The 22,490-nt window shown below is 44.6% G+C and overlaps 1 protein-coding gene across 1 annotated transcript in view; it reads left to right on the top strand.

The window, feature by feature from the left end:
• SLC6A5 (solute carrier family 6 member 5) overlaps nt 1-9,324 on the top strand; it is a 50,146-nt gene extending 40,822 nt beyond the window's left edge. Inside the window, exons 12-13 of the mRNA XM_019954488.2 lie at nt 2,076-2,243; nt 4,734-9,324. Of these exons, the coding sequence (XP_019810047.2) occupies nt 2,076-2,243; nt 4,734-4,889 (324 nt within the window). The 3' untranslated portion in view covers nt 4,890-9,324. The remainder of the gene's footprint in view (nt 1-2,075; nt 2,244-4,733) is intronic.
• Nucleotides 9,325-22,490: the final 13,166 nt, after the last annotated feature.

Below are 22,490 nucleotides of genomic sequence, written 5' to 3'. Positions count from 1 at the left end.
ATCAGCTGAATGTCAGGTGGACCTGGCTCCATGGCTAAATTATCTTTCTCATGGCCAGGTTCATCTGAGAGCAGGGTTTTATCAAAGCTGATTTGGCAGGGTGAAATCGATGGCAAGAACAAGTTTACACAGATAAATTTGATATGATACCCGTGTAACAGGAAATGGTATCAGAGGAGCAAGCCTAACACTTCCTCTTTGGCCATTTGCCCTTCTGTAACACGGTTATCTTGTAGGAGACTAGACTGAGCTGAGATTATGGGTTTCAATGACTTCAAAACCCCTGAAATAAAATTGATCATTTTTATATGTGCCTTCATGAATTTATAGAGCTATAAATATTCTGCATGCAATTATTGTATACATAGGCAGAACATGTTACTGACTTAGGCACACATAAGCAGAGGTATTGCTATTTATATAGTAAATGAAATGGAGCAACTTACCATAATTACATTAAGCCCTATTTCCAACAGACTTGTTAATAAAGCTTATAACTCTAGGGGCAAATGTTCTAAAGGGGGCCTAGAGTAGATATATCTCTTATAGGAGCAGTATCTTCAACCATTGTCTTCAGGCTCTTGCTGCTTTGAATCCATATATTGAATTACTGTTGCATTGGAATAATCACTTGCCCCGGCAGCCCGGGCTTTGCAGCAATCATAAAGATGCCTTACATTTGTATAATGCTTCCCACTTTTCCAGAATACTTCCATGTATTATCTTTCCTGACGTAATTCCCCCCAATCATTTTCAGGCAATTCTTTTACTGCTTAAGATAGAACAAGAGAGGTGAGGAGGAGTGAGGAAGTAGGCGGGTGCATTGTTCTAGGTGGAGGCTGCCGAAGGTGGGTTGAAAACAGGGGAGCACTCCATTTCCTGAGGGCAGTGCTCCCTCCCCCAACACAGCCATGAGGACCCCTCTTCTGTCTTTCCTGGTGCCTCGTTTTCCCAACATATCTGTTCCTTTGCAGCTGCTCTAACCAAGTTTTCAGAGGTTTCTCATCACTGTTGTCTGCCAAAGTGCGTGGTGAGGGGGCATCAAGGGCTGAAAATGCATCATGACCTCCCTTAAAAGTGAAGGGGGCGGCCCTTCCCTGGTGGTCCCGTGGCTAAGACTCCATGCTCCCAATGAAGGGGGCCGGGGTTTGATCCCTGGCCCGGGAACTGGATCCCATATGCTGCAACTCAGAGTTCACTTGCTGCAACTAAAGATCTCACGAGACACAGCTAGGACCCAGCTCAGCCAGATAAACAAACATTTTTTGAAAAAAACCAACAACAAAAAAGGGAGAGGGGTCCCCTGAGTAAATAGCAGACTGTTGTTTCCAGAAAACCGCTGTGTTGTCCACCCGGTGTAAAATGGATCTGTTTTATAGCAGAGAAGTCTGAGACACAGGGGTCCCTCGGCTAGTTAGTGGTAGAGCTGAGATTAGCCCGTCCCCAGCTCCTGTTTGGTGGCAAGGCCCATCCACCTTATGTCATTTGAGGGGGGCGGGGCCGCCCCTCTTTGTCCCACCGCTGATGATAGCACCAAACTTCCTGCTCAGCCACTGCTCGCGAACCACTTAGCCAGCTGTAGAGGCAGCTCCTGGAGATGGCCCTTTCCCCATTCAAGGTGAAAGCAGAGTAGATTCAATTAGTTTTTCACATTAACCTAGAGGATTTTCCCCTTATAACTCAGGCTTGATTATCAGTTATAGAAAGCAGAGACAGCTCCTTAAAAACACTCACCATCCTCTCTCCCACCTCCACCCCTCAGTCACCCTGGTGTACATCCTTTAAATTCATCCTCTCAGCCCCTCTGAGTGTATAGACACCCACATGCATCGCTGAATTTTTAATTTTTGTACTTGTGATGGCAAGTACAGCTTCAGCACCTCAGTGCGTGTCAGTTCATCTCTGAAATCCAGTTCTTTTGCTTGGAAAATGTAGTAATAATACTTCCTTTACAGGATCATCACGGGGGGAAAATGAGATAATAGCAGTCAGCTCATGGCAGGGGTCTGACACGTGACTGTTGAGGGCTTACTCACATCCCCACCGTAACATGTGCGTTTCTCTTTGCTTCCCAGTTTATCCTTTGCTTCAGCTTCTACCAGTGGGAGCCCATGACCTATGGCTCTTACCGCTACCCTAACTGGTCCATGGTGCTCGGATGGCTCATGCTTGCCTGCTCCGTTATCTGGATCCCGATTATGTTTGTGATAAAAATGCATCTGGCTCCTGGCAGATTTATTGAGGTAATTGTATCAGCTCCTACGCCTGCCGTTCCCTCCCAGGGGAGAAGCTCTGAGAGCTCTGTGCTTTAAAAAACAAAACAAAACAAAACAGAAGATTTGGTAAACTTACTCTAGCGGGAGACTGGGTGATTAAGTGGTTACAGTTGCTATCGTTTCTATTAAACCTGTTTTTATTATGTGTTATTCCTCGAATGGAGGGGCTCCGCCAATCTGCAGGCCGAGCTGTTATTGTGTTCTTCCGCAGAGCAGTGACGGCTCCGAAGAATAAGTGATCAGGTTGTCTTCTCTCTCCGTGAGCTCCCTCCTCCTCTCCCCTCACCCAGAGTTTAAATCCCAGTGTTTGGTTGTTAACCACACAGCAGATCGCCCCTTTCCTGATGTTTCTGTCTGTCGGAGGCACCTCCCCCTCCAAACACCTATTACCAGTTACATTTAAAATCACTAGGCTTAGCTGAGGGATCCAAGCTGATTAACGTGTCACGCAGAATGTAACATCCCCGTAGAACGTAATGAAAGGTCCAGGGCACGGCTGGTATGAGGTGATGCCTATCTTACTTAGTCCCTTGCTGGACCCATTTCCCATTCCTCATGCAAAAAACTCCTTACCTCACTCCAGAGAGGATGGTAAGGGGACAGCCACTTGCTAAGCCACCGGTGAAGTGTGGTCAGGCTTTTGTTATTCCTGAGAAATCAAGTGCTCAGACGTGCTAGGAAGCGATCAGTGCTGCCTTGTCTTGGAGGTCCAGCGGGCTGCTGGTTCGGACCAGATCAGTGCTACTCAGGGCCTGGCCCAGGGACCAGCGCCACCTGGGGGCTTGAAAGTAGAAGTGCAGGTGTTAGTCCCTCAGTCACGTCTGACTCTTTGTGACGCCATGGACTGTATGGAGGCTCCTCTGTCCGTGGAATTCTCCATGCAAGATTACTGGAGTGGGTTGCCATTCCCTTCTTCAGCCGATCTTCCCGTCCCAGGGATTGAACTCAGGTCTCCCATGTTGCAGGCAGATTCTTTACCATCTGAGCTACCAGGGAAGCCTGGGAGCTTCCTGGAAATGCAAATAATCAGGCTCCAACTTTGCTTCGCTGAACCAGAATCTTGGGGATGTGGGACTCTGGTGGCCATAGTTTAACAAGCCCCCAGGTGATTCTGATGCGAATTCAAGCCTGAGAGGCACTGGATGAGAACGAGGTGAAGAAACACATGTGCAGATGCGGGTAGTGAGGAACAGCTGCGTGGGGCTTGCTCTCCATCAGCCAGATTGAGGAAGAGAGCGCCCTGAAGCATCTCACATGGGTTCAGAAGGGGAACAGCAGATGGGAAGAGAGCACATGAGTGAATGGGCTACATGAATGGGCAGGTGATGAGGAGGTAGCCTTTGTTTTTCTTGGACTAAAGATGGAGTCAGAGTTGGCAGAGGGAGATGCAGGAGTCTTCTTACTGAAGCAGTGGTCCAGGTTCCATCCTCAGGCAATTCTGCCTGTTGTCTCCTTAAGGTGCATTGACACGGTCCCCTCCCCGCCAAGGATGGCTTGCTCTAGCCTTAGACGGACGCCCACTCCCTGACCCAGTAACCTCCTTCCTTCTGAACAGAAGCTGCGTTAGCCTCTGCTACTCTTGTCTTAGGCTGAAATCCTCTAAATTGATGAGTCGGCAATATAAATTTATTATGGTTAATTTGGGACACAAAGGTTGCAAACTGATGATTATGGGGGAGATTAAACTAACAGCTATAAGAAGCAGCTTCTTTTTAATAGGTAATAAACACATCATTGTTCCCTCTGATGTAGTCAGAAATCTGCCTTCTTTTTCCTTATTCTAGAAAATGTTCCGGTCAAATTATGTTTTACCTGAAACGTCAGTTGAAGGATAAGAGACATTCCCATTGTTTTTAGCTCGCCTGCAAGAACCCACACTTTTGAACCAAGTCAGAAGTGTATATTTTTGTCAACAGATAATTAAAATCTTTGCTCACTCTTGGCAGTGTATCTTTGGGGTTGAGGTTTTTTTTTTCCTGGCCATTTATATACTTTTGGGAAATATGCTAAATAAAATCCAATTATTTTGATGTAACAGCTCACTGTTGAGACTAGAACAAAGTAATTGAGTACATGTGCTTTGCAGACTGTGTTTGGCAGTAGAGAGAGAAGCTTGTGGATGCTCTCCATTTGGAGGGGAAAAATGTATAATTAGAATCTGGGCTCTTTATCTTCTATTAATCTTGTGCACAGCAAACCCTGAGCAACTGTAATATTGCTTGCAGGGTAATGTGAATAATTTCAGGTGAACTAAACTAAGTTTCCTCTGTAACGCATTCCTGGCCTTGTTCATTAATGGGGCTGGTCTTCCTAACTGCTTCTCCTGGTTGAGGACCTCTTGGTTCCAGGAGGTGTTCTGGCAAACGTGGTCGCATGCAGTTTGCGGATGAGTGAGTGGTGTCTGGGGAAAAGGGTGCTTTGCTTCTGTGACTCTGTGTGTCTTTGGCTTCTTTGCAGAGGCTGAAGTTGGTGTGCTCGCCGCAGCCGGACTGGGGTCCCTTCTTAGCTCAGCACCGTGGGGAGCGTTACAAGAACATGATCGACCCCTTGGGGACCTCTTCGCTGGGACTCAAACTGCCAGTGAAGGATCTGGAACTAGGCACCCAGTGCTAGTCTGATGGCATGGGATGGCCCAGACTTGATTCTCTTTCTCCTCTCTGCCTTTCCCGGATGCTTTCCCCAGCTGTTTTCCCATTTTTCGTCTTCCTTCTCCCCACGTCTCGGTTCATACCCGTGCATGAGAGCGATGACTTAGAAAAGTAGGACATAGTGTTGCATGCTGCAGCCAAGAGCTGGACGGAGCTTGGTTTGCCCGTGTCCACGCTGTCAGCTTCCAGTGGGGTTTACCTCACAGGCTCGAATCCACGAGGGGAGCGCCTCCCAGTGAAGTCACACGTAGGTGTTTGTGAGTTGGTCAGTAGAGAAGCATCCCCTGTGATTGTCACCAGTGGGGCCAGTCAGGCTGATGCAGGATAACCAGACGGTTGGTTTGCACTCATCTGAGCCATGTCGTGGTTTCGTTCAGACCCACAAAGTTCAGGACAGGGTGTCTTTGGAGGGTTGGCAGTGGTCAGAAAATGTTTGCAAGTAAGAAGAGGCTGGTGGATTCAGACACCGCCAAGGTGATGAAGTTCCCATTTCCATTGACTGGGGCTCTGTTTCCATCATTTGGACCAACTATCTCACGTACGCCAAGGACTCACATGCTTTCTTTCTGCAAGCTGAGAACCTCAATGAAGAGTCGGCTCTATTCCCTCAGGTGGTTTTTTTTTTAATGACCATGGTTGTGAATTCTTTGGGTCCTTTCCTCTACCTCTGCTTCATATTATTTGTGCCCGATATCATACGTTCATACCAGAGTGCCCTTCTGGTTTCTCCATAAGTCGAGCACCATGGTCCAGTGGCACCGTCCCGTATGTCTTCTCTTCCAGACGTCTTTCTACGAGCTGTAGTTACTTTGTCTCTCAGCCTCTGGGAAACTGAGACTTGCCCTGGTTCTGTCTATGTGTTATATATATCAGACACAAACTCTCGAAAGACAGATAATATCTCAGTTTTTACTCTTCACTTTTTCACGCACAGTCAATGCCAATTGTAGCCATTGAATCAAAGAAGTAGAGAGTTGAAGAGAAAGCAACCATAATACTCACTGCACTTTTTAGGTCACTGCAGGTACAGAAGTTTCTGATACATGCAGGTTAGGTAAGTAGCAAGTGAGCCAATTAGAGCTATTGATTTTAAGACTACACTTAGCTGATACCATTTGAAGAGTTCCCAATTCACAGTACTCATAATCACACTCTAATGAGAGCGGATCATATGTCTACAGAGATTGGTGAAGCTGTAGCCTCTATTATCTTCTTGTATCCTGAACATGCATATATGAGATTTTTAAAATGTGGTAAGTGTTCATATAGTGTGTACTTGTAATGGTGTTTTCTGTCCTTATAAATATCTTATGAATCACTGTAGAGATGGTGAGTATAGTGCAGTATAGTCTTTTTTTCCCCCCCTTCTAGTAATAATATCTAAACTTTAAATTGTTTCCTTAGGGGAGACCATTGCAATCATTTTCTTATTTGTTTGTCTTCATATTACAGGGTCTCAGGCAAAGTTTTCAGTTCAAATCTTGTATATTGATGTGACATTTTCATCTTTTCAACAGTAACAAAACCCAACAACAGACCTTAAAGTAATACTTTTTAAAAAATAATTTCATTTGTTAAAGAAAAAAAAAACTCAGCTCATCTTACTGAGCTCTTTCTTTTCTGGGGCAGATATCATTGTCATTTGCCATGTGAACTTCAGGTTTTGAAGAGTAGTCTGTGGAAACTTTCAAAAAAGGAAATGCAGATGGGTTTCGAACTCTAGGTTTTTCATCGCTTCTGTTTTCAAGGCGTGTTTGTTCTTCCTCCTCCTGTTCCCTTTTTCTGCTTACTTACCTCCCAAAGCTAGAACTTACTGGAATCCATCACAGAGACTAAACCCTAAGCTTCCCTTAGATTTAGCTTTAGGAAACTGAGCCGTGACCTTCCTGTCCCAGTGTTTCCATAGCGACCTGTCCAGCGTTAACATTGGTTTCCTTGAGAAAGCCATATTGAAAAGAAGTCCCGAGGGCTCTAGCAGATCCTGCATGGTGGTACCGAAAATTAGCCTCTCCCCTTGGTATCCGACGGGGTGGGAGAGGAAGGGAGGACTAGCTTTGGTTTGGAAAGGATCTGCAGCCTTTCCAATTTGAACATTGAAGAAAATCACTGAAATCAATTAGCATCCTCCCATGGGAACGATGGGTTTGCAAAAGGATACATGGTTTCTGGCTTTCCTCTCTTGCCTCTTGGCTAAAGTTTGAGTCCGATGCTGGATGCCAACCCAATTTCTGTTAATTATTGCTGTTGTGATTGAAGAGGGGGTGAGGTAAACTCATGGATGCTGCCAGATTTGTTTTGTACACACCGCAAGTTCGATTCATTGTGACAATGCGGACAGCCTCATTAACTAGTGCGTTTTGCACTTGGGGCAGGGCAAATTCATTACAATTTGTCCAGTTAAGACCCAGGGGCTGTTCCCTGAGTAATTGGGTTTTTGTGTGCGTGTCTATCTGTGTTTTTAACTGTTTTCCTACCGTGTCCAAGTTTCATGTACAGTGTCCTTAAAGGTGGAAGGTTCTAAGCTTACCTGGGAATGGTTACCTTGTGAGTTTAGTTTTGTCTCTTTCTACAGTCGTGTTTAACTTTCGAGGCTTTCCTTGCCAGAGCCGTGTTCAGTATCTGAGTTGTCTCTGCTCATGGCCAGTCTGCTCCTGCGGTACCTCCCCTGGATTGGCTGGGACGCTGAAATGCATATGACCAGGTGGATGTTTCCATGCTATTGAAATGCACCATCAAGCGGATGGAAGAAAATGAATGAATACAAATGAAATGAACAGCATTGTCATAAAGCGCCACTTGAGAGTTCCCCTTCAAATGGAGGCAAAAACTGAGTTGCTGAGGAAAGGCTTGTTTTGGCTCACTGTGCAGAATGGTGGGGTGTTTTCTACTTGTGAAATTGTTTCCTAATACCAACAAATGCCAGAAACCCATTCCGAGAAAAAAAAAAAGCCATATGTTAAAAACAGTAACCCTGTAATATCCTTAAAGGAGAAAAATATGTGTATGTCTTAACAATTGGTGTTGTGACTTCTTATGCATTTATTTGTCTTGTGTATTAGTAACTTTTAATCTCCTTAAGGCTGTGTGTTTGTCATGTACAAATGTGTCCAGTCTGGTCTCTCTTCTCTTTCTCTCTCATATTTATTTATTGCATGAAATCTGTGGTCAATGCAAAATCTCGATGACCTCAACGTCTTTGAAATTTCCACTGTGTCTTTAATAGGTCAGAAATGGAGTCAACTTGTATTTCAGTGAGCGGCACTTTAAAAGGACATTGACCACAATGACCTGGAAATGGATAAGACTTGGGTTGTCTTTGCTAAGGTTGCACTGGAGTTGAGTTTTCCTTTAAGTTCTAATTCTGTTATCTCTATGTGCCTCGTGCTTCTGATACACTTGACCTGTCAGCATGGTTTTCCCATGCCTAAAACTAAGATTTTTTTCTTTTCTCTTTGTTCCCTTGGCCATTGGTCATCATTCTTTTCACCAGAGACTTGCACAATAACTATTGCTTCATGTAAGTGTGATGGCAAGATCCTGCTGCTGCTACCTGGATTTGGGTCTGTGACACACTTCTGCAGGCTGGGTGGTAGGTCCTCTTGCAGAGAAAACAGGCCAAGGCCAGCGAATGAGTGTCACCTCTGTTTCCTCTTGGGTATTGTGTAGGAAACCTCCAGGCTGGGAGCACAGGTTTGGATGATCGAATCTTAATGGTGATTTCTCTGCAAAGTGGTCTGAGGATTTGCAAAAGTAAAGCTATCGTTCCTGGATTTTGCTTCAACTGTACAGAAAGGCCAAGTGATTTTGAATTGTGGTCTCTGCTTTGGTCACCTCTGAGCAGCCTGCAGCCAAAGAGAAAGTGTTCTCAGATTGGGTATTCATCACCCTCAAGAGGGAGCAGTGGCTTGATTTGCCTGCCATGGCTTAAATACATCTTCAGGTAACCATTTGCCTTACAGGTGTATTTTATTGTTAGGATGATAGTTAGTAACTGACTAGGAACTGTTTTGTGTCTCATTTTTTGGGTCTTTTTTTTGCACTTTATATGGGCCTATCATGGGGTAGGTTTATTCTTTAACTGCGTACTTGGCTATTATCCTTAATGCAGGCATCTTATGTTGTCCTGTCGCCTATGAATAAAGATATGTTCCCTAATCAGGTCCTTATATTTTTTCATTAACTGTACATGAAGAAAATATATTACATTATAAATGATGCATCATATATATATATATCTTATAGAGCACATATTATATACTGTGCATTATTCATTTAAGAAGTCATTATTCTTGAGGCCCTACCTCAAATTTTGTATTTATGTGTACAAATGCAATTTATGGTATTATATATTTGCCTATTATATACTGATATAAATTAGAATTTATCCGAATAATGTATGAATTGACAAACCCCTAAATAAATGTCAGTGTTTAAAAATCTAATTGCTACAGAATTGTGTCTTTTTCAAACCCGCTCCCACATTCTTTCTTTCGTAACAAATGGCCTTCAGGTATTCCCAGGATTGATCTGTTTTGTTGGGAGAAACCTGGAACAGAAATGGAAAACTGCCCTCCTGGGAAAATGAGATATTGCACTGCTGCAGAAACAAATATCAATTAAATTGTTATATTCGGAGCCATCAGAATACACTATTGTTTGCTGAATTATTAATCACCCCTCCTGGGAAAGGAGAGAGAGGGAGGGAGAGAGGATCTGAGTGAATCTGAACAGAAGGACTGGGCAAGTTAAATCCTTGGGTATATTTTAATGACCACTTTGTCAGTCTTCAATTCAACTTTATTTCAATTCCGCAAACATTTGCGTCGCTCCTCCACTGAGTTAGACCCCAGGCTACACTGAATAAAAAATGAAACAGTCCCGGGGCTCATGGAACACAGAGCTAAGTAAAAAGACTACACATATTAAACCAGCACACAAGCAGATCAATACATGTCATTCCTCTCCTTTAAGTGTGTGGAGCCCCCATGTTCCCTGCCCCCCGCTCCCCCCCTGGGCAAAGAGGGGCCCTGAGCTCTGGGGTCGTGTGTAGAGACTGGCAGCTGTGCGTTCCTGTCGGATCCTGTTAACCCAGAAGCTTGACCCTGTCTTCCTCAATGAACCCAAACATGCTCTACCTCCAACTTCAGCTGCCATTTCGGGCTGGCTATGGGGGTAAGCCACACCACTCTTAGTGGGAAAAGAGATGCTCTTGGAAGCTGATGCTGCAAACTGCAAGCCAAGAGCATCGGGGTCCATCCTGTGCTAATGAGACTGCCACACAGCCACTCAGGCTTGTCTGTAACCCTGCACTTCAGCACGCAGACCGAGCAGCAAATAACAAACTCAATAAAGACCTCATCTTGAAAGAAGAACTCTCCATGGCATCAGAATTTGGTGCCGGCTCATCATCCTTGGTTTCCTTCCTGAGATCCCTTTGCTCAGCTGTGTTTTAGTTTTGGGGGGAAAATTCTCAAGCCTCTATGAAAGCAGTGGGTGTAGAATATTGTCTCTCATGTCCACATCACTCAGTTTCAACCATTAACCGACTCATGTCCCTTTTTTTTTTTTTAATGTATCCCTCTCCCCACTCTGAATTGAAACTATTTCTGTGGAGTGTTTCAAAGTAGAGCTTAGACACCATGAGCTTTCACTTGGGAAGGCTCCATTGTGTTTATATGCCCCAATATTATTTATTTGTTAAAAAATTCTGACTGCTGGGTGCGCGTTGCAGCCGTCAGCCTCTCTCTAGTTGCAGTGTGTGTGCTTCTCTGGCTGTGGCATGCAGGCTTAGTTGGCATGAGGCACATGGGATCTTAGTTCCCCAACCAGGGGTCAAACCTGCATCTCCTGCATTGCAAGGCAGATTCTTAACCACTGGGCCACCAGGAAAGTCCCTAATTTTTATTGGAGTATAGTTGATTTACAATACTGTGTTAGTTTCATGTTTACAGCAAAATGATTCAGTTGTGTGTGTGTGTGTGTATCTATATTCTTTTTCAGATTATTTTCCTTTATTATTGTTGTTCAGTCATTAAATCGTGTCTGACTCTTTGTAACCCCATGAACTGCAGCACACCAGGCTTCCCCAGTCCTTCACCATCTTCCTGAGTTTGCTCAAGCTCATGTCCACTGAGTCAGTGATGTCATCCAACCATCTCATCCTCTGTCACCCCCTTCTCCTCTTGCCCTCAATTTCTCCCAACATCAGGGACTTTTCCAATGAGTTGGCAATTCACATCAGGTGGCCAGAGTATTGGAGCTTCAGCATCAGTCCTTCCAATGAATATTCAGGGTTGACTTCCTTTAGGATTGATTGGTTTGATCTCCTTGCAGTCCAAGGGACTCTCAAGAGTCTTATCCAGTATCACAGTTTGAAAGAATCAATGCTTTGGCACTCAGCCTTCTTGATTGTCCAACTCTCACATCAGTACATGACTACTGGAAAAAGCATAGCATTGACTAAACAGACCTTTGTTGGCAAAGTGATGTCTCTACTTTTTAATGTGCCATCTAGGTGTGTCATAGCTTTTCTTCCACAGAGCAAGTGTCCTTTAATTTCATGGCTGCAGTCACTGTCTGTGGTGATTTTGGAGCCCAAGAAAATAAAATCTGTCACCGTTTCCACTTTTCCCATACCTATTTGCCATGAAGTGATGGGGCTGGATGCCATGATCTTGGTTTTTGAATATTGAGTTTTAATCCAGCTTTTTCATTCTCCTCTTTCATCCTCATCAAGAGGCTCTTTTTCCTCTTTGCTTTCTACCATTAGAGTGGTGTCATCTGCATATCTGAGGTTATTGACATTTCTCCCAGCAATCTTGATTCCAGCTTGTGAGTCATCCAGCCTGGCATTTCACACGATGTACTCTACTTATAAGTTAGATAAGCAGAGTGATAATAAGCAGCCTTGTTGTACTCTTTTCCCAATTTTGAACCAGTCCGTTGTTCTATGTTCAGTTCTAATTTTTGCTTCTGATCCTGCATATAGGTTTCTCAGGAAACAGGTAAGGTGGTCTGGTATTCCCATCTCTTACAGAATTTTCACTGCTGCTGCTGGCTGCCCTGGGGTCAATCTCCTGCCTACCTGGCCTTCCACTGGCAGAGCTCTGGCCCATGCCTTTCCTGCCCTGTGGCTCCTCAAAGTTATTGTCCAGGCCTGGTGAGCCTGGTCGCCTTGACAGCCTCAACAAGCATTTTCCATTATAGTTTATTACAAAATAATTGAATATAGTTCCCTGTTGCTATATAATGGGTCCTTGTTGGTTATCTGTTTTATATATGGGTGTGTGTATATAACTCTTTAGTCTTTCCCTAAGTGGGGATGGTGATGAAATATGGGAGGCTTAGCACTCACGTATCTACAGCAGGTTGATCTTCTCTGGGCTGTTAACAAGGGTACACGGATCTATTCAAAATGAGCTAATGGTGTTCACTCTGATACCTCCCCTGCCTCCCCTTGCTTCCTGCATCCAATCTTTCATCTTGTTTCATCTGTTTGGCAACGATTCCCCCATGACTTTGTGGCTGTTTTCCTGCTGATCTCACTCCTGCCGCTTTGATTGTTCTCTGCTTTTGTTCCTGTCTCCTTCCTTAGTCTCCCCAGATGTGTCTCCTGGAACTACAGATTCAGAATCTCACGGTTGTGTGGAGGTCCAAGGTCATTTATTCCAGCATCTCAGATGCATAGATTCTTCTCTGATAGTCTGTTTTGTGGGAACTGGGTTTTCGAGGCGATACATGTAGGGTGGGTAGTCACTGTCTAAAACAAATTGACCATAGGAGTCTTAAATAGAGAACACCTCCAGTGCCTTTAAAATAGCTCAACTTGACAAAAATTGGATTTACATATCCTACTGCATTAAACTGAGACTGTGTGTGGTTTGGGTCACTCTTTTCTTTCCTTTAATGCAATCTGTAATTCTATGAGAATTTTCATATTGTAAGTGATTTAACCTGACCCTGTTCCTCTTTCAAGGAAGCTTCTCCAGATGCCTTAGAATGAGGAGAAAATAATATCTGGAATATAATATGGATTGCATTGAAACAGAATCACACTTTGACGATCTATTGATCCATTCACTCATATATTTATTTTTACACTCTACTCAATGTCTTAATATTGTTAAGACATTGATATCTTTCCAGTACCTAATAGTTTGTGACACATAGTAGATACTCAATAAATACATTTTTAATCAAGTGAGCAAATATTGAGTGTTGGTTCTCTACGAGGAACAAAGCTCAGTGTTATGTGTAAGAAAAACGTGAGTAAGAGTTGGATTGTGCCTCCAGGTCACTCAGTGTGATATATACATGTTGCTGTAATACCCAGTGGGAAGAACCACAGGGTATAGGACAAGAACACACGGAGGGGATGTGGAAGAAGAAATGCCTTCTGTCTGAGCAGATTAGGCCGGATTTCAGGAAACAGGGACATGGGGAGAGTTTTGACCATGAGAAAAATATCAGCGTAACCAAAAGCAGGGTCTGGCTGCTTGCCACTCAGATGCCAATAAAGAGGCCAGGTTGATGGAAAGGAAAATTTGCTTTATTCTGGATGCTGGCAACTGGCTGGGGGGTGGATACCTGTCTGAAGGCCAACTCCTCTCCAATGACAATCCATGGGCTAGAGCTTTTATAGGCTGAGGAAGGGGACTACATGCAGAAATAGCATAGTCACTCTTGACGGTCATCTTGAAATTGGTCATTAGTGGTCTGACCAACATCCTCTTGATTGCATAGTTCATCTTCAGTTCCAGGGTCAATTTGTTCCCATATCCTCGAGACCAATTCTTGGAATTGTGGCAGCTTATGTCATGGCTATAGTTTGGTTATCGTGTAGTTAACTTCTCCACCTGGTGGGGGTTTCAGTATCTATAAGACAGCTCACAGGAGATAGCTCAGAATATTATCTATAGCCCTTGAGAAGGAACTAAAGGCCCTTGACTTTGCTTAATGATTAAACTATTATTATTTGGTCTCCTTTGACTGTTTACCTTTGTTTCTGCATCTTCTCACTTCTCTGACTAAACTTATTCTTTAGCTAAAGTTTCTCCATAGGCTAAAGGCAGGCAGAGGATATGGTGGGACAAGAAGCAGAGGGTCCTGCTTTGTTTTGTTAGGATGAGCTTTGGAGGTAGACAAGACGAAGTGAGTGATGGTATGGGGATAAGACAGATCATGTCAATAAAAATGGGGGGAGAAGGTGGAAAGTGTCAGAAATGCTTGTGGGAAGTAAGGACTAAGGCTGAAGAAGGAGTTTAGGACTTGACAGTCAGGTGCTTTCAATGGCAACATGAAGAGTTCAGAAGCTACCAAGGAAGGTTATTGATCATGGAGAGAGATTTCCTGGCAAAGGCAGCTATGATGCCAGAGACAAAGCACTGTCCTGGGTTCGAGCACCAGCTCTATGTCTTATTACCACAGTCTCGGTTTTCTCAATTTCTGGTGCAATTGGAACAGTTATACCCATGTCACATAATTACGATGCACATTCAGCTAAAATTTGTATGTGAGAATTTAACACCTAAGATAGCTGTTGGATATTGGCTGTTAGAGTCAGAGCTGTGCATTCGGAATATTGGCCTGGTCGCCGTGTCAAGGATGGATGGAACTGGGGAGAGAGGTGGGGCAAGAACACTGGTTTGATTGTGCAAGAAACCAAACTTTTCAAAGTGTTAGAAGGAATAGCGAACCACTAGGTTGTAAATCTAGGAATATACCCAACAGTAGCAGGCACTCTCCTTTCTGACCCATGTGACTGGGGCCATCGGGGTTTATGTTTAAAAATTTGAGCAATCAGCATGGCGATGACACCAGTCAGTAGGGATGGAGGCTGGAGCATGGTCCTGGAGACTCTTGCTCTGCCAGATACTGCCATGTTAGCTTCTGGATCTTGGCAAAATCTGAGTCCAGAGGGGGTGCTGGGACAGGCGGGGCCTTGAGCTGGGACTCGGGGTTCTCAGGGCAGCCTGGATATTCTTCTTCCATTACTTGGTTCCTCTGCTGTCTCCTCTCAGGAAGGGGAGGCTAAGGGACTCTGTGGCTACTTATGAGAGATGCTCATTTACACCACTTGCCTCTGGACTGTTTGCCATGTCCATTCCACGCTGGTGCTAGGGAGAGGTGCACAAGAGAACCCTGGGCACGACCTTCCAAGGGTGTATGAATTTGATCCTTCTTGACTGTGGGTTTTGAGATAAGCCATACCGAAAAAAATCTCTGCTCCAAAGGGGAGAGCACTGCCAAGTGTAGGCTTGTGGCAGTCTCAACGTGCTGGCTCTCTTTTCCTGCGTTCTTATGAGTGCTTGTACACATCCTGTGTTTTGGGGTGAGGGTAAAAAGTATGAGGAACTTGTACCAGACCGGTATTGATATTTTGCAAAGTTGGTACAGTGTAAGGGAGTGTGGAGACTGAACTTCTCTGATTTCCTGTTCTTAAAGAAGAACGTTTCTGACTTTAGCTAGGCTTGTTGTCATCTGACCAAAATGTGACATTCCCTAGTTTTCAGGAATGGTAGATAAGGTAGACTGCCTGTTGGTTCCACTTTTTTACCCTGTCCCAAATCACACCCGGGCTATGTCTTCATCGTGGGCAGATTATACTCATTCTTGACTTTATTAGCATGTAAGCAGAAGTGATAGTGCATCCGTTTTGAATCTAGACTTTAGAAGACCTGACCTATTTCCCTGTCTTCATTTGAACCTCTTCCTGCCATGAGAAGAACAGGTCCTGCTAGCCCAGTGGTTCAAGGAAGATGAGAGGCATGTGGGACAGAGTCGTTCAGCTGGCACACAGACCCGCTGTGAGAAGTAGGGTCAACCCAGCCCCTGTAGCTTGAAGCAGCCATGCCTGAGTGAGGCTGGGTGACTGAATCCTCGCCAGCCTGTAGATGCGTGTGACAGCATGCTTAGTGTTGGGTGCTACTGAAACTCTGTGGTTGTTTATGCTACAATAGCTAGAAGAAACACAGGGAGCGACCAGGCAACTAGATTCCACCCAAGTTTAAGTGGAAGTGGCACGTGGAGCTCCTAGGCCCCTTCTCTTCATTCTCTATGTTTGCTTTCTGGAATGTGGAATAAATGGCTGGAGTACCAGCAGCCGTGTTGAACTGTGAGGACAAAAACAATGTTTTAGGAAGGATGAAACAGAAATCTGAGAAGAGCCCGGCTCCTGTGGACTTCATAAAGCCACTAAATTAAACCTCACTCAACTCTGGAATGTGTATTTTTTAACCTGAGAGGGTCTTAAGTCTTATATAAGGTATCATCTGGGAGTTTTTCCTGTTATGTGAAGGCAGACAGAATCCTTACTGATACAGGTTGTAAAATGAACTAGGATGGCTGGAAGGAGACCCAGGGAACCACTGGGAGATGTGGCAGAGTTTAATGATACTCGGTTGCTGAGGAGAACTTTTGAGGCCTGTGACTCTGGAAAGTGGTCTAAAAGCAGGGGGAATGAGCATTTTTGTTTCATGTAGATGAGGAGATCCAGTCTCAAGAACTCATGTGAAAGGTTGTTGCCTAAGGTAACTAGAGCAGGCTATCCCTGTTCAAGAATACCTGTCCCGTTATGCCATCGCATGGCCTGAATTTCCTCCAGGAGATGGTCATGGCTTTGGGTCACCAGACCCGCTCAAGGATGCGCCATCCTCCCTAACTCAGCGTAAGTACAAAAGGACCCCTTCCTCCTCCTTTTTCTGTGGAGCGATGGTAGGAGTGTTGCACACAGGGCTCTTCTACCAGGAATAAAGGATCACTTTGAGGCCTGGAAAACAAAGCTGGGTGAGCACTTTGTGGGCAGCCCAGGGCCACAGGACAATTGAAGGAGCCTTTATGGAGGGAAGTTTGAGAGAGTTTCAAGGGGGTCGTTTTCCCCCCACCCTTTTGGTTTCCATGTGAGGGATTTTCCTTTGATTCTCCTGGACCTTTCCTGTACTCCCTGCTCGCTCCACTTTTCATAGACGAGGCAGACAGCCATCGGTCCTCATTTCTCAGTGAGTCCTCTTTCACTTTCTCCACCCCGATCGGTGGGAGCAGATGGCTGCGCCAGGATCCAGGCTGGAGGCAGGGAAGATGGCCAGTCCATTTTGGCTTTCGTGGGAGGCTATGCTCTCCCAACACTGTCATGTTGATAAAGATGATGCTTGGCCTCTTGCTAACTCATTTATTTCTCAGTTGGTCAGAACTCATGAAGGAAATAGGGTTGCTATGTACTGGTTTCCCACAAGACCTCAACAAGGAGACTGAATCCATAGGCTTTATCCTAGGAAAAGTGGTGTAGCTTAGCAGTTGTTCAGTTGCTCAGCTATGTCTGATTCTTTTGTGACCTCATGGACTGTAGCCCTCTAGGCTTCTTTGTCCCTGGGATTTCCCAGATAAGAACTGGAGTGGGTTGCCATTTCCTTCTCCAGGGGATCTTCTCAACCCCAGGATCAAACCCATTTCTCCTGCTTGGCAGGCAGATTCTTTACCACTGAGCCACCAGGGAAATCCAGCTTAACAGTTAAGTATACAGATTCTGCAGTCCAGCAGCCTGGGTTTGAAACTTGACTTAGGCACTCATTTGACAAATTGCTCAGTTTTCATATCTGTAAACTAAGTGTAATAATCCCACATACTTCACTGGGTTGCTTTGAGGAATTAATCCATAGAAAGCACTTAGTGTGGTAACCCATACCTCATTATACTTGAAAAATGAGCCATTATCATTCTGGTTGGGGTTGAGGTGAGGCCCGCGTCTAGCCCCTGCTTGAGAATGGGTTTCTGCTTTCCCCTGATCTATAGGAATGGCCAACATGTGCTTATGTAACACGTAACCTGGATATGTGAACACCTTGGTTCTTATCATCAGAAACTCAAAACTCATCTAAGATAATTGATGCTATGGATTAAGAGGATTTCATCCAAAAAATTATGGAACAATTTTGTCTATGATGTCTACATATAGATTTTTCTGTCTTCCTTCAGATTGACACCTCACTTTGTCCTAAAAAGTCTTTGAAGCTGCAAGACAGAAGGACAGTAGTTAACTTCACAAGACACGGGTCTCTCTTATCTGGATGTCATTGAAACTGATGGTAGTGACTGGAGTAGAGAATGCATATTTTGTGTGTGTGTTGTGTGTAGAATTCTTATATTCATATAGAAACAGAGGCCCATGCATGGATATATTCATTCATCCCCTCTTTGCAATTGCATGTGGATTTCAGGAAATGAAAATACCCACCCAGGTCCAGGCGTGCATAGTTCGAGAGAGTCTGGCACTTGCTGGGTTGGTGAAGGACACTTGGGAGTTTTCGCACTTCTCTGGACTCTGCCACATGATTGGCACTTGGGTTAGTTTCCTAGGGCTGTTAACAAAGCGCTGTAAACCTGAAGGCTTCAAACAACAGATATTTAGTCTCTCACAGTTCTGGAGGTTAGAATCTGAAGTCAAGGTGTTGGCAGGGCCAGGCTCTCCCTGGAGCCTCCAGGAGAGGATCCGTCTCTGCTTCTTCTGGCTTCTGGTGGCCCCAGGCGTTCTATGGCTTAGAGCACTTCAGTGTCTGCCTGTCACATGCTTACATTTGTTATGTCTCTGTCTTCACATGACAGACATTTTCCCCCTCTTACAAGGACATCAGTCACAAGGAATGAGGACCCACTAATGACCTCATCTTCACCTGATGATATCAGCAAAGACTCAGTTTCCAAAAAAGGTCACATTCATAAGCACTGGGAGTTAGGCTTTAGCATGTGTTTTTTTGTGGGGGTGGGATGGGGTGGGGCATGGGGGTGGGGGACACAAGCCAATCCATAACTATCCTCCATTCTCTTCAGTTTTATCAGGAAATGTGTCATGAGTCCCTAAATGTGAAGGTAGTTGGAAGGCTGTTTGGACACAGCAGAGTGCCCTGGGGTGAGGGACTGGAGGGCACTAAATGAGATGGAGAGTTTCTCAGCCTTGGATGCTAAGAAGGAGTCTTCCTCTTTCTTCCTCTGTGAAATTCACTTCTCTGCATAGAGTTAGCTGTGGAGCAGCTCTGGGGGCCAGTGGGACAAGGCAGTCTGTTGCCTTGGTGATGGCCAATGAGAAGTGTCAGTTCTCCATGCTGCTTCCTGGGACAACATCCATTGATTCATCCAACAAACATTTATTGAGCTCCTAAAATATGCCAGGTCTGTCCTAGGTGGAGAGACACAGTGGTGAACAAGAAAGACAAAAAGCCTACTCTTGTGGCATTCTCTGCGGGGGGAGACAGAATAAATGTCAACAAATCAATCGATATTTCAGATAGTAATAAGCACTATAAAAAATTAAGCAGGGTTAGGAGACAGAGAGCCATGGGCATGACGTGAGAAGCTTCTGTAGGCAGGGTCTCCCCAAGGAGTTGACACTTGAACAGAGGCTGAAGTCATATGAAAAGTGAACCACACTAAAATTTATGGAAAGGATGTTCCAGGCAGAGGGGGCAGCAAGTGCAGAGACCATGAAGAAGGAGGGTGTGAACTTGGAATGTTTAAGGAATAGCAAGATTCTGGGGTGAGCAAGGAGGTCAGGGGGAGAGAGCTGGGAAGCTGGGCAGAGGCCTTGTGAGATGTTTGGATTTATTCAAATTATGATAGAAAAGAGCAAGGGAACTTTTGAGCAAGGGAATGTGATCTGATTCATGTCTTGAAAAGCCGACTATGCCTGCTAAGGGATGGCTGAATTATAAGGGGCAAGAGAGGAGGTAGAGAGAACAATTGGAAGTCGAGGGCAATAGCCAAGGAAAGGGGAAGTCATGGATTCGATGGAGGCAGGAGGAGTGAGGGGTGGTGAGGTGCGGTTGTTTGGGATTTGTCTTTATGTCTAAGGGAAAGCAGGGGTTTCCCAGGTGGCCCTAGAGGTAAAGAACCCACCTGCAAATGCAGGAGGTATAAGAGAAGAGGGTTAAATCTCTGGATCAGGAAGATCCCCTGGAGGAAAGCATGGCAACCCGCTCCAGTATTCTTGCCTGGAGAATCCCATGGACAGAGGAGCCTGACGGGCTACAGTCCATGGGGTTGCAAAGAGACACAATTGAAGCGACTTAGCGTGAATGCAAGAGAAGGGAAGTCAAGGGTGACCCTGGGTTATTTGGTTGGAATGCCTGATGAAGATTGGTGCCATCTCCTTAGAAGGCAGCAAGCAGGGAGTTTGAGAGGTGTGTGTGTGTTAGTTGCTCAGTCATGTCTGATTCTTTGTGACCCCATGGACTGTAGCCCGCCAGGCTCCTCCATCCATGAAATTCTCCAGGCAAGAATACTGGAGTGGGTTGCCATTACCTTCTCCAGGGGATCTTCCCAACCCAGGGATCGAATCCCAGTCTCCTGCATTGCAGGCGGATTCTTTACCGTCTGAGCCACCAGGGAACACAGTTTGGGAGTGAGGGGGAGTTAAAAGTCCTCACTTGGAACACATTGCAATTTTTTAATGATCACTAAAGAAGTTTTACAAAATAGCTTTTTAAAAATATGTATTTATTTGGCTTTGTTGGGTCTTAGTTGTGGTGCTTGGGTTTAGTTGCCCTGCAGCATGTGGGCTCTTAGTTCCCGGACCAGGGATGGAACCTATGTCCCCAGCACTGGAAGGCAGATTCTCAATCACTGAACCACTAGGGAAGTCCTTAAAGTCATCTCTGCTGCTGCTGTTCACAATATATTAAAAGCCATTGACTTGTACACTTTGGGTGAAGTGTATAGTATGTGAATTGTATTTTGAGATGTGAATTGAGATACAATTCACATACTATACACTTCACCCAAAGTGTACAAGTCAATGGCTTTTAATATATTGTGAATATTTGTTTTTCATCATCATCATAATCAATTTTAGGGCATTTTCATTACCCCCCCCCCCCCCCAATAAGTCCTTCATTCCTTAGCTGGCACCTGCTAATCTTTCCTTTGGCTTCCCCCTGCCTTAAGCAACTGCTAATCTACTTTCTGTCTCTATAGATTTGGACATTTTACATAAAAGGAATAATATGACATGTGGTTCTTTGGGACTGACTCTTTTCACTTAGCATAGTATTTTCAAGATTTATCCCTGTTGCAGCATGTATTAGTACTTCATTTCTTGTTATTGCTGAATAATATTCCATTATATAAATATCCTGCCTTTTACTTGTCCATTCATCAGCTGATGGGCATTTGGGCTGTTTCTACTTTTTGGCTATTACGAGTAATGCTGCTGTGAACATTTGTGTAGAACTAAGTGTGTGGCCATATGTTTGCAGTTCTTGTGTCTGTACCCAGGGGTAGAATTGCTGAATCATATGGTAACTTTATGTTTGACTGTTTGAAGAACCATTTTACATTCTCACCAACCAGTATATGAAGGTTCTAATTTCTCCGCTTCCTTGTCAACATTTACTATCTGGCTTTTTGGTTTTAGCCATCCTCGTGGGTGTGAAGTGATATCTCATTGTAGTTTTGATCTGCATTTCCCAGATGGCTAATGATGCTGAGCATCTTTTCATGTGTTTCCTGGCTGCTTGTTTTTCTTCTTTGGAGAAATGTCTATTCAGATCCTTTGCACATGTTAAAATTGGGTCATTTGTCTTTACTACTGAGTATAATAATTTTTAGTAAGTGCGAGTAGTTTAAATCAGGAATCTTGTGCGTATGTGCTCAGTCATGTCCGACTGTTTGCCGCTCCGGACTATAACCTGCCAGGCTCCCCTGGCCATTGGATTTCCCAGGCAAGAATACTGGAGTGGGTTTCCATTTCCTACTCCAGGGGATCTTCCTGACCCAGGGATTGAACCCATGTCTCCTGTATCTCCTGCACTGGTTGGTGGGTTCTTTACCACTGTGCCAAATAAGTGGGAAGCCCAAATAAGACATAGGACTTGCAGATTTGTTCTCCGTTCTGTAGGCTATCTTTTCTCTCCCCATGATGTCCTTTGAAACACAAATGTTTTCAGTTTTGATGATGTGGCCATATTGCATTTAAGGCACCTGATGAGTAGTGAGTATGTATGCCCTGAGTCTGAAGGAGAGGTGAGGACTGGAAATACACCAGGTGAGAATCATCCATGTATAGATAGTAGTTAAAGCCATGAGGCTGGATGAGAACACAGTAGTAACTGTGGCTCGAAGACAAGAATTCTGGGGTCCCTGAGGCTCCCCAATATTTAGAGGTCAGGAAGAAGAGGCAGAGGGATAATCAAAGGAAGCCTCTTGTTCTTGGACAGATCATAGAGGGAGGCCATGCAGAAGGGGAGGGTTGGCTTGTGGTGTGGTATTGGGTAGACTAAGCCTCATCACTGCTTCCACTGAGCATGGGTCCCATTGCAATATCCCAACACACAGCCACATGGTCCCTTCATCGCCACCATAGAAATTTGCTGGGCATGCTCTATAAAGGTTACCTTAGCCTACACACTCCAAACCCCCAATCCAGAAGTGCATTTATAGGAGGAGATTGAGGTACTCAGTTATCTAGGAAGATTTATGACCTTGTTAAGATTAACACTAGTTCTGCTAATGGATGTGATGCTGCAAAGCTTTGACAGAACATATGCCTTGCTTTATTTTTTAATGGAACACACTGAAAGCT

Source organism: Bos indicus, chromosome 29, assembly GCF_029378745.1.
Source record: "Bos indicus isolate NIAB-ARS_2022 breed Sahiwal x Tharparkar chromosome 29, NIAB-ARS_B.indTharparkar_mat_pri_1.0, whole genome shotgun sequence".
NCBI classification, from domain to species: Eukaryota; Metazoa; Chordata; class Mammalia; order Artiodactyla; family Bovidae; genus Bos; species Bos indicus.
This window is presented reverse-complemented; position numbering and strand designations above follow the sequence as displayed.